Source organism: Oryctolagus cuniculus, chromosome X (assembly GCF_964237555.1).
Source record: "Oryctolagus cuniculus chromosome X, mOryCun1.1, whole genome shotgun sequence".
Taxonomy (NCBI): domain Eukaryota; kingdom Metazoa; phylum Chordata; class Mammalia; order Lagomorpha; family Leporidae; genus Oryctolagus; species Oryctolagus cuniculus.
Window position 1 is genome coordinate 84,665,741 of NC_091453.1, and position 18,907 is coordinate 84,684,647.

At 38.4% G+C, this 18,907-nt stretch overlaps 1 protein-coding gene across 1 annotated transcript in view; it reads right to left on the reverse strand.

The window, feature by feature from the left end:
- COL4A5 (collagen type IV alpha 5 chain) overlaps positions 1–18,907 on the reverse strand; it is a 252,813-nt gene that overhangs the window by 83,350 nt on the left and 150,556 nt on the right. Inside the window, exons 25-30 of the mRNA XM_002720176.5 lie at positions 18,671–18,839; positions 15,573–15,665; positions 15,376–15,480; positions 14,308–14,405; positions 12,288–12,438; positions 6,415–6,528 (exon numbers count right to left, since the gene is read on the reverse strand). Coding sequence (XP_002720222.3) covers positions 6,415–6,528; positions 12,288–12,438; positions 14,308–14,405; positions 15,376–15,480; positions 15,573–15,665; positions 18,671–18,839 — 730 coding nt within the window. The remainder of the gene's footprint in view (positions 1–6,414; positions 6,529–12,287; positions 12,439–14,307; positions 14,406–15,375; positions 15,481–15,572; positions 15,666–18,670; positions 18,840–18,907) is intronic.

Sequence of the window (18,907 nt, forward strand, 5' to 3'; positions counted from 1 at the left end):
AGAGAGAAAGGTCTTCTTTCCGTTGGTTCACTCCCCAAATGGCCACCACGGCTGGCGCTGCACCAATCCAGGTGCTTCTCCCTGGTCTCCCATGTGGGTGCAGGGGCCCAAGGACTTGGGCCATCCTTCACTGCCCTTCCGAGCCACAGCAGAGAGCTGGACTGGAAGAGGAGCAGCCGGGACTAGAACCCGGTGTCCATACGGGATGCTGGCGCCGCAGGTGGAGGATTAACCAAGTGAGCCACAGCGCCAGCCCCAATAAATAAATATTTTTAAAAAGATGTATCTGGTTATTTTTCTAATAAACAAGTGATAGAACCCTGTGTATATAAAGTTATGTGTGAGTTATAAACATCATGCACAAAAAATCAAGCTTTAGGATTTTCAAGCATATTTCTCTAACACATTGCTTCTCAAATTATTTCCAGTGAAAGTTCAACCTTTTCTTAATTTCTAGTCTTTCATGGAAGATTTTTTTGTAAAATAATTACTTAGGAATGAAATAAAGACAAAGACATACACAATGAAAGTCTAATTTTTGCTATTATACTCAACAAATAGTCACACTATCAAATGGCTGTAATACTGTACAAATGCTTACTCTCAATATGCTCCAATCCCACTGTAGACTGGCAACCATTTTTGATTCAACACTGGTCTACTACCACATTGCATTTACACTATTTTAATATATTATGATACATATTTGGATTATTTCTAAAAATGGTTAATTATTGAATAACTCAATTATATGGACTTCTTTTTTTTTAAGTTTTTATTTTCCCTTTTATTTTTATTTTTTGAGATTACCATATTGAAAACATATTAGGTAATAAAAATAAGATTTTTTTCCCTGCTATTCAGTGTAAGAATAAAACTCTAAAATGAACTTCAGAGAACAGAAGCAAGAAGAGCGGGCCAGGAGCCCTTGCGCCTTTGCTAAAAGATGCTCAGTCCCATCCAGCAGGCACACTGGCTGTACAGATCCCGGTCTCTCAATTTCCTCAGCTCCAGCTGAAGGTAGACTCAGATGGAGAGCACGAAGTGGCATTTCCAGAAAACTTCCAAATTTTACCTTATCTTTGTTTTACATATTTTACTAAATGTTATTGTTAGTTTTTGCTGTTAATTTTTGTTTTTCATTATTTCAACCAGGGTTTTTTTTTTTATCAACCAGGACTTTTTAAAAGGCTTTTTTTTTATTTATTTGAGAGGCAGAGTTACAGAGAAAGAGAGAGAGAGAGAGACAGAAAAAGAGAAAGAGAGAGATCTTCTATCCACTTATTCATTCCCCAAATGGCTGCAACAGCTGGAGCTGGGCCAATCTGAAGCCAGGAGCCAGGAGCTTCCTCTAGGTGTCGCAAGTGGGTGTAGGAGCCCAAGTACTTGGGCCATCTTCTGCTGCTTTTCTAGGCACATTAGCAGGGAGCTGGATCAGAAGTGGAGTAGTTGGGACCTGAACCAGCATCCATAGGGGATGCCAGCACTGTAGACAGTGGCTTCACCCATTACACCATAGCGCAGGCCCCACTAACCAGTATTCTATAGAAAAAAATGCCACGGCAAAACTGTTTAACCTTAGTAAATCTCTGTTATACTGAACCACTCCAAAAATCAAGGTAGTTTAAAAAGAATATGTTAGACCAGTGCTGTGACATAGCAGGTAAAGCTACCGCCTGCAGTGCTGGCATCCCATGTAGGCACTGGTTCGAGTTCTGGCCACTCCACTTCTGATCCAGCTCTCTGCTATGGCCTGGGAAAGCAGTAGAAGATGTCCCAAGTCCTTGGGCCCCTGCACCCACATAGGAGACCTGGGGGAGGCTCCTGGCTCCTGGATTCGGATCTGCTCGGCTCCGGCTATTGCGGCCATTTGGGGAGTGAACCAGCAGATAGAAGACATCTCTCTCTCTCTCTCTCTCTGCCTCTCTAATAAATAAATAAATAAATAAATCTTTTTTAAAAAATAATATGTTTATGGGAAAAGCATTACAGTAAAAACATCATGCAAGTTGCCACTCCAATATCCATCAGCTGAGAGATTTAAGTGAGTCCCTTAATGTAGCTAGTCCTCATCTGCTAAGTGGGGATCAGGCCAGAACTGACTGGAAGGGGGAAACTGGAGGTTGAGTCAGAGTCCCTTCAACAGTAAGATACAATTTTTATTGTTGACATTTCATAGGTGATCATTTTGATCTTAAGATCTCTTTGATAAGACAGTCCAATTTACCCTAAAATTGACAAAATTCACTTTACAGAATAGAGAACTTTACTTATTTGGTACAGTGGTGGTGGATCCAATGCTGCCTTTTATAGTAAGGGGAGAGATCTTTTAAATTGTAATTTTGAAGTACAATGAATGAGACACCTAATTATGAGCACTATTATAACCATATTGATCACTATGTATTGTTATAATAAAGCCAAAGAGAGAAAGAGAGGCAGAGAGAGAGAGAGAGGTCTTTCATCCGCTGGTTCACTCCCCAATTGGCCATAACGGCTAGAGCCGTACGGATCTGAAACCAGGAGCCAGAAGCCTCTTCTGGGTCTCCTATATGGGTACAGGGGCCCAAGGACTTGGGCCATCTTCTACTGCTCTCCCAAGCCATAGCAGAGATTTGGATCAGAAGTGGAGCAGCTAGGGCCAGTACTGCCAGTACTGCAGGCAGCGGCTGCCACAGCACCACCCCAGCAGTTCTTTTAATAACTGAATTTTAAATGCAAATAACTGGCCTTTAGAAATATGCTCCAAGTGGCCCTGTGGCGCAAGTTAAACTGTTACCTGCACTGCTGGCATCCCATTTGGGCTCCAGTTGAAGTCCTGGCTGCCCCGCTTCCCATCCTGATCCTTGTTAATGTGCTGAGAAAACAGTGGAATATGGCCCAATCTTTGGTCCCTGCACCCATGTGGGAGACCAAGTTGAAGTTCCCAACTCCTGGCCCAGCCCTGACTGTTGTGGCTATTTGGGGAGTGAACCAGAGGATGGAAGATCTCTCTGTCTCTCTCTCTCTGCAACTCTGCCTTTCAGTAAATAAATCTAAGGAAAGAGAAGAGAAGAGAAGAGAAGAGAAGAGAAGAGAAGAGAAGAGAAGAGAAGAGAAGAGAAGAGAAGAGGAGAGGAGAGGAGAGGAGAGGAGAGGAGAGGAGAGGAGAGGAGAGGAGAGGAGAGGAGGGGAGGGGAGGGGAGGGGAGGGGAGGGGAGGGGAGGGGAGGGGAGGGGAGGGGAGGGGAGGGGAGGGGCACTACAAGACAGTGGTTCTATAAAATAACAATTACCAAAAAAAAAATAAATTAAGTAAAATCTCAAGAGATCTTGCTTATTTTTCATTTTAAAGTTTTAGTTTAAGTTACAACTTTCACGAAAGAACTACAATACTTGGTATACCTGAAGTTCAAGAATCATGGAAATATAGTTCAGCAGAAGTAGAGCCAGCCAAGCAGAAGTAAGTTGCAAAATGATTTATTAGGTTAGAAAACAAAACTAAGCATATAAAGATTGGGGAAAAAACTGAAAGTAGAAGTTTTTACACATCAATTTCACTACTATTATTTACTGCATTAGGTGTGAATGAAAGAACTTAGTAGGTCATGGAATGAAAATCATTTTGTTTCTAGGCCTTTAGTAGTTTTATTTTACTTCCCTGCTCAGAAATGAAGAATTCATATTCAATAGGACCTTAATTTATAAACCTATGTTTAATTGTATAGTCTGCCTTGGAAAACAGAAAGGTATACTGTAAAAGCTTAATAAGAGTAGAAAACTAGAGTCAAAAGGAAGACTGAAAAGTATAATGTAAACATTTCACACTAGACAGATGAAAATAGAGAAGACTTTGCATTACATTTTCTATTATAAAATGAAGCACTAGTATATTAAACAAGCTTATAGAAAAACATTGATAATTAAAATTTTTAATCATGCAGTAAAAGTCAGATTTATCAAGATATTAGTAATAGTCTTGCTGATTGCCCTATTGTTGAGATGATTGGGAATTACAACATTTTTAAAAATATTTATTTATTTGAAAGAGTTAGAGAGAGAGAATCTTCCATCTACTGGTTCAGTCTCCAGATGGCTGCAACAGCAAGGGCTGAGCCAGGCTGAAGCTAGGAGTTTCATCTGGGTCTCCCACGTCGGTGGCAGGGGCCCAAACACTTGGGACATCTTCTGCTGCTTTCCCAGGCCATTAGCAGAAGGCTGGATCGGAAGTGGAGCAGCCGGAACACCAACTGGCACCCATATGGGATGCCGGCATCATAGGCTGTGGCTTTACCCGCTATTTCACAATGCTGGCCCTGAATTGCAACATTTTTGAAACAGACTAGGGTAATATTCTGCTTTGGTGATTTAAATAAAATTTACTTAAAAAGTGAGTATATGTGTTTGATATCAAATATGAAACATGGTCCATTCCATGGCAAAAAAGGCAATTGTGATTTGAGGAAATTTATACATTATGAGTGCATTGGATACCTTTTCACGCTAGCTGCAATTAACTTCATTTATTTGTTACATGCTATTAGTTAAGATCTTGCTGTCCAAAGCATATATTTACAGAAGAAAGAAGTGAAGTTAAATTCGGTACTATTAGTTTTCCTCTTGCTCATCCTATCTATACTTTAAAAATCAATATATCTATATATGCTCTCAGCTCAGAGACAGAGAATACTAGATAAATGAAATATTGCAGAGTAACGGATTTGATAAAGCATGAAACATGTATAAACATCTGTATTTTATTCAGATTGATATTAACATATCTCTACTTTATTCAGATTGACATTAATGATGATCTCCTTTTATTCTCACTCTGCTGTGATTTATGGATTTAAATGCGTCCAAAAGCTCCAAACCAAAAGAAATGGTAAAATACAACTGAAATGATAAATTTGCTTTATACACCTTTGTGAAACAACAGGTCAAGCTTATGATGGACGTACCTAAAAATAGTTTTTTCTCAAGATCTCTCTGCTATGCTACTTGAGCAGAATGATTTTTTCCTGAGTGATGAAGCAGCAATTTTATAACAATCTGGCCCAAAGCCTCACTCTAAGTTTCCTTATTTTTATATCAGTAGTGAGTTTTAGGGATTATAATAAAAGGTACAGTGTGTCATAAACTCAATTTTTAAAAATAGGACATAGGGGTCGGCACTGCGGCACAGTAGGTTAATCCTTCGCCTGTGGCGCCGGCATCCCATAGTGTGCCGGTTCTAGTCCCAGCTGCTCCTCTTCCATCCCAGCTCTCTGCTATGGCCTGGGAAAGCAGCAGAAGATGGCCCAAGTCCTTGGGCCCCTGCACCTGCGTGGAAGAATCTGTAGAAGCTCCTGGCTCCTGGCTTCGGATTGGCGCAGCTCTGGCCATTGCGGCCATTTGGGGAGTGAACCAGCAGACACAAGACCTTTCTCTCCGTCTCTCCCTCTCACTGTCTGTAACTCTACCACTCAAATAAATAAATAAAATCTTTTTTAAAAAGGACATAAATAAAAACAACATTTTTAAAGGTTTTTTTATATCATTAACTGATGTTTCCAGATTTTTAGAACAATAATTGACACAATACCTATTACAATTTAAGATCAGAGAATATATTTCTATTGTTTCAATGAAAATCTATGCACATTTGAACTCTGTGTTTAAGCTTTCTGATAAATTCATCTGAATTAATGAATGATGAAATAATGTTCCATATTAATAGCATAATGGGGCCTGCTTCGGTTAAGATTAGATTACCATGTTTACCTAGATTAAGATAATGAGAATCCATGTCACCAGATGGCTTGGAATCCATAAACTTGATATGTTCTCAAATATAAAGAAACCATATGTTTCCTTACATAATTCATTAGGTGACATGTTGGCAAAACTTTTCTGAGTATCCAATAAAAATATGAAAAAAAAAGTTTGGTGCTGATACATTGCAAAGTGATTGCTAATTTAAGGGACAAAAAGAAGAAAAAATCAATTTAATTAGTTTTTTCAAAATGAAAGACATGAGAATGCCTCAAACATGTTTTTTACAGAATGTTTTTGCTGAACCCTAACTCTAGTTCTCATGTACTAAGACATGCTAAGAGTTTCCAGAAATAGAGGTTTAATTAATGTCATATAGCTACTCAGATCTGAAATGATCACATTAGATGACCTCATGAATTCTATGTCAATGGTAGCACACTGTAAAATGTTATATTTCACTATTGGAAACAGATGAATTCTATGTGAACAGAGAGTGGGAATATCAGGGATTAACAGCTTTTATGCTATGAGCTGTACTCTTCACTTTCACAAAATTAAGCATTTAGATATGTTATCTCTTAAAGTCTATTTTCTGGATTACCATTACAGGTTACACTTTATTAATTAACTAACCAACCTATATAAGTGTGTACAGAATGCATATTTAATCTAATCTTACCAGGTTGACCTACTGGTCCAGGAATTCCTGGTGGTCCTGGTGGTCCCTGAACACCTGTTCCTGGCAGCCCAGGAGGTCCCACTGGCCCAGGTTGTCCATTTGGTCCAACATCACCTTTTAAGAAATAAATATAGTTTAGACATTAAATACAACAGCTGTGTTACTAGTTCTTAAATACCACAATTCTCATGTGAAAATGTACATCGGGGCTGGTGCTGGGGCGTAGTGGGAAAAGCTGCCGCCTGTGGTGCTGGCATCTTATATGGGCACCGGTTCAAGTCCCGGCTGCTCCTCTTCCAATCTAGCTCTCTGCTATGACCTGGGAAAGCAGTGGAAGATGGCCCAAGTGCTTGGGCCCCTGAACCCATGTGGGAGACCTGGAGGAGGCTCCTAGCTCCTGGCTTTGGATCGGTGCAGCTCTGGCCATTGTGGCCAACTAGGGAGTGAACCAATGGATGGAAGACCATTGTAGCAAGACCAAGTAGCAATCTTAAAAAATTGGAATTAATTTCGCATGAAAACTACAACATATAAACACTCAGAGCAGAAGCCAAGGAATTCATCAGTAGTTCTATTCTTATAATTTAACATATGCTGACACTCAACTTTAGTCCTTAAATCAACTTACAAAAGAATACAAACGATCACAAACCACACATTTGTTCTACATATAATTCATCTTGGGCAAATACCTATCTATTAGTTCAAAATACACTTAAAATTACTTGCTCTTTAAGGTTGATAACATTCAACTTCTTATTACTGACTCAGAGCTATGGCTTATAGACATGCCTTTTCTATCATTGATAAACCCTATCTTTGACATTAGAAATTTCATTGCTCCTTTCTTCATCTCTGTCAATTTTCCTTCTTTGTTTAAAATTCAATTCTTGCCGGCGCCGCGGCTCACTAGGCTAATCCTCCGCCTAGCGGCGCCAGCACACCGGGTTCTAGTCCCGGTTGGGGCGCCGGATTCTGTCCCGGTTGCCCCTCTTCCAGGCCAGCTCTCTGCTGTGGCAAGGGAGTGCAGTGGAGGATGGCCCAGGTGCTTGGGCCCTGCACCCCATGGGAGACCAGGAAAAGCACCTGGCTCCTGGCTCCTGCCATCAGATCAGCGCGGTGCGCCGGCCGTAGCGCACTGGCCGCGGCAGCCATTGGAGGGTGAACCAACGGCAAAGGAAGACCTTTCTCTCTGTCTCTCTCTCTCACTGTCAACTCTGCCTGTCAAAAAAAAAAAATTCAATTCTTATAGCTATATAGTAGTATATAACTGAAATTTTAACCCACATTTCATAATATTAAGCATCTTTACATGCTTATCATCCATTTAGATCCCTCCTAGTGAAGTATCTACTCAAATCCTTAGATTACTTTTATATCTCTATAAATAGAGGTTATTTTAAACAATTTTTAAAATCTGTTTTCATTTTACTTGAAAGGCAGAGAGAGAGAGAAACAGAGAACATGACAGAGTGAGATCTTCCAAGTTTTTTGTGGAAATTTGAGTATACTCTGGTTAAAAGTACTGTTAAGATATATAATATGAAAGCATATTAATTTTAATGAAGTCCAATTTAAATTTTTTTAATTAATGGATTGTTCATTTTTTTTAAATTTTATTTAAGGTAAACAAATTTCACATATACAGATTTTGGAACATGGTGATACTTCCCACCATATCCTCCCTCTCATCCCCGCTCCCACCCTTCCTCCTCCTTCCTCTCCTATTCCCTCTCTTACATTTTACAATATGTACTCTCAGTTACTTTATACTCATAAACTTAACCCTACATTAAGTGCCCTATGCAAATTATTTGACATTAAATGATCAAATGTGAACCCCAAGCCCCATGAGGTGGTGGAATCTCTTGATTTGGGACCAGGTGTATATAATTAAATAACATGTTTGGAAACAAAGAGCTTATCTAAGAAGAGTTTATGTTGGATTGACAAGGGGCTTTTACTGTTTAATATTTGGCTGGGTTTCTTTATGCCTTAATAGGAATAACTCCAACACATTTCAAGAAAACATACATGTTGGCCAGCGCTGCAGCTCACATGGGAGACCAGGAGGAAGCACCTGGCTCCTGGCTTCAGATCGGCACAGGGCACTGGCCATAGCAGCCATTTGGGGGGTGAATCAATGGAAAAGGAAGACCTTTCTCTCTGTCTCTCTCTCTGTCTAATTCTGCCTGTCCAAAACAAAAAACAAAACAAAAAAAACATGCATTTCTAGATTATTCTCTAGGGGCCTAAATACTGATCAGGAGTCCAGTTTCTTGCACACTTGAAAGGACAAAGAATTGCAAAACCAGCTATGCTAATTCTAATCCTGTATAAAATTAGGAATTCAAATTCAAGTGGGTAGAAGAAACTAACAGAGAAATGAGCAATGCATATTATCAGTTTATAGAAGAAAAATATATTTATGGCCCTTAAACAAATGAAAAGATATCAATTTCACTCATATTAAGAGACACACACATTTAAGTCAACCCAAGATTAAAGGCAAAGGACCTACCATGGCCATTTTTTTAAGAAAAGAAAATTGAAGGGCTTAAATGATCTAACTTCAAGCATTAATGTAAAGCTACAATAACATAAACAGTGGGGATGTAGTTAGAAGGTAGTAAAATAGATAAACACAGAATCCATAGGACAGAATTAGATCCACACATGCACAATCATTTGATTAGACACAGATGACAAAGTAATCCAGTGGGGAAGGGGATAAACAAATGGTGCTGAACAAAAATGATGAGATGAAAATTTTCAGCACAGAAACTAAAACCATAAAGCTTATAAAATAAAACAGAATATTTTGGCAACTTTGGGGGCAGGCAAATTTTCTTATAGAAAACACAATTATCACATAAGAAGAAATATGATGAATGAAACTACAATAAAATTAAAACTTCTGTTCATTAAAATATGAAAATGAACAGACAAGTGATACAGAGACAAAATACTCATGAACATGTAAAGAGTACCTCAAAAGGTTCACGGAAAATGAAACTGAATTTTATATCAATATAAAAATGTTTATAATCCTGCATAAGAGAGCTCTGCAAAAAATTCATGGAAAATGCATACTATGAAAAAATGTGCCCGGATTTCAAATGGTTTTACAGCAAAATAAACTTAGCTTTTAATTTTGTTTTCCACAACTTTTTGAATTACCTTTGTATGTCTGAGAAAGGAAAAGTTACGCTGTATATGTAAAGAACACTTCCAATTTAATAATAAAAGAAGAAACAGCCCATCTCTTCAAATGGACAAATGAGTGTGTATATAGTCCTTAAGTACGTAGAAAGGAGCTTAATGTCACTCATCATCAGGGAAATATATAAACTGAAACCACAATATGTTAATACCATACACTTACCAAAAGTCCAAAATTGGAGAGTTACAAAAAAAAAAACCTGAGACTTTCATATCATATTGGTGTAAATTTAAAATGGTACAACCATTTTGGGAAAAGGTCTAGTAGATTCTTCTACAAGTAAGCATACACCTTAACTTATGACTCAATGATTCTACACTTAGTTACTTGCCCAAGCAAAAATGAAAGCACATATTCATAAAACGATTTGTAAAAATATTCTCAAAAACAGTCTCACTGGCAATTGTGAAAATTTGACACAGCTTAGATGCCCATGGTATATTTATACAATGACACACTCAATAATTTCATTGAAAGAGAAGAATCATTAATGAACACAACAAAATGGAGAGATATCAAAAGCTTTATATTATATAATTCCATTTATTAGGAGCTGTAGAAGAGGTAAAATAATTTTTCTTTTTTTTTTTTTTTGACAGGCAGAGTGGACAGTGAGAGAGAGAGACAGAGAAAAAGGTCTTCCTTCCGTTGGTTCACCCCCCAAATGGCCACTATGGCTGCTGTGCTGCGCCAATCCGAAGCCAGGAGCCAGGTGCTTCTCCTGGTCTCCCATGCGGGTGCAGGGCCCAAGCACTTGGGCCATCCTCCACTGCACTCCCGGGCCACAGCAGAGAGCTGGCCTGGAAGAGGGGCAACCGGAACAGAATCCGGCGCCCCAACCGGGACTAGAACCTGAGGTACCAGTGCCGCAGGCAGAGGATTAGCCAAGTGAGCCACAGCGCCGGCCAGAGGTAGAATAATTTCTGAGGACACAATCATGACAAAGTTGCCACTGTGGATGGTGGTGTAGAAACTCACTAGGAAGGGACATGAGAGAAGTTTCTGGAATGATATCATGACAGGGCTTTAGGTTATGCAGGTGTATGCATTTGTCAAAATCCAGCAAATGTACCCTTGAGATTTGTACATGTCATTTAATATGAATTTGATATCAAAAGAAAAAATACACAGCTATGGAATTTTAGCTATGGTATACATGCTGAAATATTTAAGGGAAAATACACTGTTAAGCAATCTATTTTGAAATGCATTGAAAATACATCACTGGGTGGAGAGAGGGATGTACATATGGACACATATGTGACAAAGTGTGTACAGTAAAATACTGACAGAATATCAATTATGGGTATATTATAGGTACTACGATATTTTTTCTACTTTGCTGTATATCTGAAATTTTTTAAAATAAAATGAAAGGGAGATAAAATGTTAATTGCAGAACCCAGGTGATAGAGATATGGCTTTTCAGTGTACAATTCTTTTTTCTATGTGTATAAAAATTGTCAAGTGAAATATATTTTTAATCTATACTTAGAAACTTACTTTCACAAGGCCAGAAAAAATACCAGTTTGTCAGTATACTCATTTAGCAAGGCTTTAGAGGAAACAAGCACACTCTTACATTGCTGGAGAGAATGTAAAATGGTACAAATGCAGAAGAATCTGACAATATCTAGAGATGCATTCAGAAAATCTATTTTCGTTACTCTACTATTATACTTGCACACAGGAAGTAATATATGTGAAATACTATTCACTGTGCCACTATTTGTAATAAGAAAAATTTGGCAAAAATCCATTTTAGCAACTACCAACTCACAGAATGAACTATAGTGTAGCCATGCAATTCAATACCAGGCAGGTTTTTTCTTTTGTTGTTAAATTAAGATCTCAGGGTGGGTATCATAGTGCAGCAGGTTAAGCCACCACCTTGGATACCTACATCCCATATCAGGGTGCCTGGAACTGAGTCCTGCTTCAGCTTCTGATACAGCTTCCTGCTAATGTGCAACTCTGGGAAGCAATAGACAATGACCCGAATACTTGGGTCCTGCCAACCATGTGAGAGATTCAGATGCAGCTCCTTGCTCTTGGCTTGGACCCGGTTTAGCCTTGGCTGTTGTGGGCATTTGGGGAGTGAATCAGTGGATGGGCAGTCTCTCTCTGTCCATCTGTCTTTGTTTCTCTCTCAGTCTCTCTAACTTTCAAACAGATAAAAATAAATAACTTAAAAATTAAAAAAAATCAGGATTTCTATGCACTGGCATTGAGTGATCTCTAGGATATAAAATTAAGCAAAATAAGCAAAAGGCAACAAATCAAAAGATAATACACTACCTTTTAAGAAATGGATAAAATAAAAATATTTTCTGTATTTCTAGTATTTTTATGGAGGGACACTGGAAAGATAATAAACTAAAATGTAAATACATATTGGGGTAGAGAGGAACAGAATGGATGGAGACAGGGTAGAAGGAAGACTTCTCAGTGTTAGTTCTATGCATAAATATTTGTATTATTTATTTAGTGAAATGAAAGACAACAATTAACAAGGATTAAAAAAAAAGTGTAGCAGTGACAGAGGGGCAAGATGAGTTTTCCAGTTGATTGTCACTTATGAATGATTCCCACAGATATCACTTTCTATTAAAGTTGAAAGCAAATCAAGAAGTAACAACAATCTCCATACCTTTTGGTCCAGGTAGCCCATCCAAGCCAGTGCGTCCTGGAGGACCTGGGGGTCCTGGAAAACCACGATCACCTTTTGGACCAAGTGTTCCTTTGAAACCTGGGAGTCCTGGTGGCCCGGGTGGTCCAGGTAATGCAAACCCTGGCTCTCCCTTGAGGATATACAAGACAAAAAATACAAAAACTCACATGAATTTCCTGGTGCTTATAGTTTAAGATAGAGAATTTTAAGACGAAATACAAGGTAATACTCTTTTACATGGGGGTAGGCCGGAATAATTAAGTGAAAATCAGCTGGACTTTTGGAGAGAAAATATCTGGAAGGATGGAAAATAGGTTTTAGTAAAACTAAATGAATTGGATTGTTTTCAGGATAAGAAAAAGATGAGAGAGTGTGAGACTGAAGAATAGTCAATAGTCTACCCAAGCAAAAAATGTGATTATAGAAAAAATAATTATTTTTTATGTTCATTTGTTTCATTTTATTTGAAAGGGAGGGAGGGAAGGAAGGGGGTGAGGATAGTTTTCATATGTTAGTTCATCCCTCAAATACCCACAAAAGCTGAAGCTAGGATTGCCTGAAACTTAATCCAGGTCTCCCATACAGGGGACAGGGACCCAAGCACTTGAGCCATCACTTGCTGCCTCCCAGGGTGTGCATAAGGAGGAAGCTGGAATTGAGAGGAAGCACAGTCCAAATATGAACCCAGGAACTCTGATATGGAATGCGGAGTGTCATACACGGTGTCTTCACCACTGCATCAAATGCTTGTCCCCAAATACTTATTAGACTGAGTATGATAATAGCATTGTGATTTTGGTATAAAATTTCCATTTACTTAGAGATGAATGCTGAAGCATTTATAGGTGAAATGGCCTGATTTGGAGATTTGGGTTAAAGTACTCAAGGACAGAAAAAAGGAACAGAGGGAGCGCATGTCATAAAATCTTAATAACTTTGAAAATGTATGATGGACATATGAAAGCTTTTTATATTATTCTTTTTACTTTTGCTTTCATGTGAAAATATTCATACGGACCAGCATTGTGGCCCAGCAGGTTAAGTCACTGCTCATGACACTGAAATCCCATATTGGAACCCCAGATGCTCTGCTTCAGATCCAGCTCCCTGCTAATGTGACTTGGAAAGCAGTGGATGATTCCCTCAAGAACCTGGGCCCCTGACACCCATGTGGAAGATCTGTATGGAGTTTCAGGCTCTTGGCTTCAGCCTGGCCCAGTTCCAGCTGTTGTGGCCATTTAGAGAGTGAACCAGCAGATGGAAGACCTCTCTCTCTCCCTCTCTCTCTGATACTCTCCCTTTGAAATAAATACATCTTAAAAAAAACACACAATAAAATGATAATAATCACAATCAATCAATAGAAAAATGGTCTTCTTATGAGAGCTAGGGTCATTGTCAACTGTTCTCATGGAAACAAAAGTAATAATGATGAAACACAGGAACTTTAATTAAGCACAGAGAAAATACAAGAACAGTTAGGATAATTATCTACAATTGCAGTTTGCTAAAGATTGACTGAGGAAAGTTTGAGATTAGATAAGATATAATAAAAGGGATGGAAAATCACTCCAATACAGTTTTATTTATCACTAAGTCAATAGTAGTAATTTGCATTATGTATATATGATGGTCCCGAGACAGAGGACCGCCGTATAGGAGAGACTTCACATGATATTAAACACCATTTCAACAAATCGTCACATAGCCATGGCCAGAGCTGAAATGGGATGATGGGGCTATAGAGAGGCACAGAAGGAGCTGATCACTGTATTCACTCAACTTATTGGCCATTCCAAAGTGATTCATAAACTTGTTTTGCTCCAAATATGACTTCTTGGACTATTAAAGATGGCTTGAGGTTAAACATTTTTAAGTGAAAATATAACAAGCCAAGTTTTACTTATATAGTAAAGGCTTGGGACAATGTCTAAATCAGAGAGATAGGAAGGTAGGGGAGATAGGAAAATGAGAAGGACTGAATTAAAATATCCCAGACCTTTGGTCCTGGAAAGCCTGGTGGTCCAGGAGGGCCTTCCAGACCAGCTCTTCCAGGTGTCCCAGGTGCTCCAGGAGGTCCTGGAATTCCAGGAAAACCTGTAAAATGATAAGTGATTTTTCATCCCCAAAGAGAAGACACTTTACAAAAGATATTCAAATTTGCAATCCCATATTTTAACCTTATCAAATGAGGCTTAGCGACTATAGTAGATATTAAAAGGACAGTGACACTCTATATGACTACTTAAGATCAAGCCTAACAGATACCTCATAATGCCTCTCAATCATCTTATGACCCTATTATTTTCAGGGTTAATTAGTGTAGAATATATGTTCTTCTGAAGAAAACCAAGAACTACTACATATTAAGATTGAACTAAACCTAAGGAATGAATCCCACACACAAAACACAGAGCTTTTCTACTGATTATATCTATAGCATGGTAAAGAGCCTGCCATATAATTCTAGAAATGAGTTTAAAACAATTGCAGATATTATAACATATGCACACACAATTAAATCTGACACTTATGAAAGCAGTTGAAATAAATGAGTATGGACATGTTTAGGAATGGTCTTCAGCTGAATGTACACTCTTGCCATTCATGTGAATACATTCTGGAGGAATAAAACAGAACTAAAGCAACAGCCTTACAAAATTGCAATAAATTAAGAAATACTTTTTAAAACAAAACATTGCTTGGATACATGTGAAAAATAAATCTGTTTTCTTTTTATTGTAATCCATTAGTTTAATAAATTCCTGTTGAGTCCTTAATATGTGCCCTGTTTTTAGCAATAAAATACAATGGTGAACATAAAAGACAGTAATTTTTGCGATTTTTTCTTAGCTTATATATTATTTTTGGTTATGTATGATTTATAATATTTTCTTATCTGGACTGTTTAAGATACAATGAAATTACAGTATATACATACTGTGACTTTTCATTTCTATTATTCACTGCACACAGGAAAAAGGTAAAATTAATGAATTTTATTTGTGGAATGAATGCATCAAAGAATAATATCAGCCTATATTTCATGTTATCCAGTCCAACATACCTTTGGGACCAGGTGGTCCAGGAAGCCCAATTCCAGGAATACCTGGTTCTCCTTTGCTACCAGGTATTCCTGGTAAGCCTGGTTGGCCTGGGAGTCCAGGGTCACCTAAGGAGAAATAGTAGGATTTTGAAAGGGAAGTATGCAAAGAAAGAAGCCAATAAGTATTGAAGATGTTTTGAAATAAATTGCTTACATACCTGGAAGACCTACTTCCCCATCCCTGCCTGGGACACCAGGCAGGCCAGGCTTCCCTGGCTGGGTTATGGTTTGACCTGGCTCACCTTTAGGACCTGAGAATAAGATTGAATCCATAGTGAATGAGAAGTGTTTGCTGGACTAAAGATTTCTTTTAATTAAAACCAAAAAAAGGAAATAATTAGCAATCTTTTAAACATGAAAACCAATAAAATCTACAATAATCCCACATTATATATTCAAGGAAGATATTAAACAAAAGGATAAAATTTCAAAGAGAAAAAATAGATGACAGCTTTAAGAGTTTCTATTATTGGAGATGTATGATGGTTAATCTTATGTGTCAACTTGACTGGATTAAGGAATGCCCCAGATATCTGGTAAAGTGTTCAATCTGGATTTTTGTCTGTGAGGGTGTTTCTGGAAGAGAATGGCATTTGAATCAGTGGACTGAGGAAGGAAGATCCACCCTCACCCAAAGTGGGCAGGTACCATCCAATCAGCTGAGAGTGTAGATAGAAGAAAAAGGCAGCAGAAAGGTGAATTCACTCTTTTCCACCTGGAGCTGGAGCACCCATCTTCTCTTGCTCTTGGATGTCAGATCTCCAGGAGCCTTTAGACTCTGGGACTTGTAACAACAGCCCCTCAGGTTCTCAGGCCTTTGGACTTGGACTGAGCCATGAAAAGACTCCTCTGGTTCTCCAGCTTGTAGATGGCCTATAGTGGGTCTTCCTAACCTCCACAATTGTATGAGTCAATTCTGCAAATAAATCCCCACCTATTTATCTATATATCTATCAGAATCTACCTATCTACCTACCCAACTACCTATACTTATTATCTATGTATCTTATTTCTTTTGTTTCTTTAGAGTGCCCTAATGTGAGATGTTATCTATAAAAATGCTTTTAAAAATATATACCAAAAGCACCTAAAAAAATCAAACTCTAGTAAACATAGGAAATACTTCTTTTTGGCTGTTGGAACTGTAAGGTTTTATATGTTTAAAGTACAACTACATCTCATTAATTGAAACAGAAGCTTGAAATGAGTTCAGGACAAAGAAGGATTTCTGAAACATGACACAAAAACACTAAGTATGAGAGAAAATATTGATGTATCTGACTACATTAAAACTGACTTCTTTTCATTAAAGGCATCATGCAGAGGGTGAAAATGATGAGAAATGGTAGGTAAAGACTTCTTGCAAAATCCAAGTATATAGCTAACAAAGAACTACTACACAGACCATATAAAGCACTTACCCTATTGCTCAAAAACACTAATGCTAAATTCATACCCTAGTCTAGAGATTGGAAAACTTTTTCAACAAAGAGCAAGAGAGTAAACACTTTAGGCTTTGTAAACCTTATGGTCTCTGTGGTGATCGCAACTGTTACTATAACGCAAAAGTAACCAGAGACAATGGTGAATGGGCATGGATGTACGCAAATAAAACTTCAAAAATTATTATTTGAGAGTCAGAGAGACTCAGCCAGAGAGAGGGAGAATCCGTCATCAGATGGCTATCTCCCCAAGTGCCTGCAACAGCTCCAGTCATGGCTGAGGCTGAAGCTGGGAGCCAGGAACCCAATTCAAGTCTCTCTCGTGGGCAGTAGGAACCCAATTACTTGAGTTATAACCACTGCGTCCCAGGGACAACATTAGCAGGAGGCTGGATTCAGGAGTGGAGCCAGGTATTGAACCCAAGTACTCCAATATGAGACATGGGTTCCTTAACCAGCATCTTAACTGTCTGGCCAATCTCTCACTCCCAAATAAAATTTTTATTTATAACAACAGGTGGTGGGCAAGTATGATGACCCTAAACTACAGCTTAGAAATTGTACCTATGAAATCTGTTCTCTTTATAGTAATTTTTTTAAAAAATAAAGAATAAACACTGTAAAAACAGAATAGATTCTAAGGCACAACTGAGATCATACTGAAAATCAAGTTCTGATAAATAATTTTACTTTAACAGAAAAAAAAACACAAGTAGTGTACCATATTTGGTTCATGTATCGAAGCTTGCCAATCCCTGCCATAGAAAAGTATAAACATATGAACACCAGAGTACATATATGAACATATGTACATAGAAGCATTATTCATAACAGGCCTAAAGCTGTAAGTAACTCAATTGTCTGTTAACAAAAAGAATAATTACTTGTGATACACATATACACACATACACACAGGATTACTATACAGCAGTGAAAATTAATGCACTATAGTTACACAGTTGACATCAAGAATACTTTAGGATTCCATTAATATGAAGTTCAAAATGAAGCAAAATTAAAGTACATTATTTAGGAATGCATATATAGGTGATAATAGCAGGAAAAAGGAAGAAAATTATGCAAAAGGACTATCATTATATTTAGAGAGGATGAAGGGGACTGTGATGAGAAGAAGACAAGGAAAGGCGGGTCGGGGTTTCTAGGATGCTGGCAATGTTCTGTTTATTGATGTGCAAGGTAGTTACTTGTGTGTTTGCATTATAATTATTTGTTAACCTTGTATTATGCATTATGTGCTTAAAAAGAACAAAAATAAGGGGCCAGCACTGTGGCACAGTGGTTTAAAGCCCTGGCCTGAAGTGCAGGCCTCCCATATGGGTGCCTGTTCTAGTCCTGGCTGCTCCTCTTCCAATCTAGCTCTCTGCTAAGGCCTGGGAAAGCAGTGGAAGATGGCCCAAGTCCTTGGACCCCTGCATCCACATGGGAGACCCGGAAGAAGCTCCTGGCTCCTGGCTTTGGATCGGCAGCTCTGGCTGTTGCAGCCATCTGGGGAGTGAACCATCGGATGGAAGACTTCTCTCTCTGTCTGTACCTTTCTCTGTAACTCTGCCTTTCAAATAAATAAAATAAATTTTAAAAAAGAACAAAAATAACAATAATGAAGGCAGAAAAAATGTAGAGAATTGCTCCTTTAAAAACATATATTGTATTCCCTTTCTCAGAGGCTATGAAGAGCCCAAGTATCCAGAGAAACACATTTCTCATGAAACAAAGTCAAGAGTAACCAAATGATAATGTATTTCTCCTTTTAAGCAACATATTTAAGACAAAACAAACAACCACAGTAAACTTACCTGGTATTCCTGGCTGGCCTGGGTTTCCTGCCACACCTTGTATGCCTTTTTCACCTGTTGGGCCTGGAGGGCCAAAACCAGCAGGGCCCATGGGCCCCACATTTCCTGGTAGACCTGGCAAACCTGGGTTCCCAGGAGGACCTCTTTCACCCTTAAAAGCAAGTCCACCCTGTGAAGGGAAAAGGTTAGTACAGAAAACACATAGATATAACTGGTATCTGTGGGTTGGTATTACTC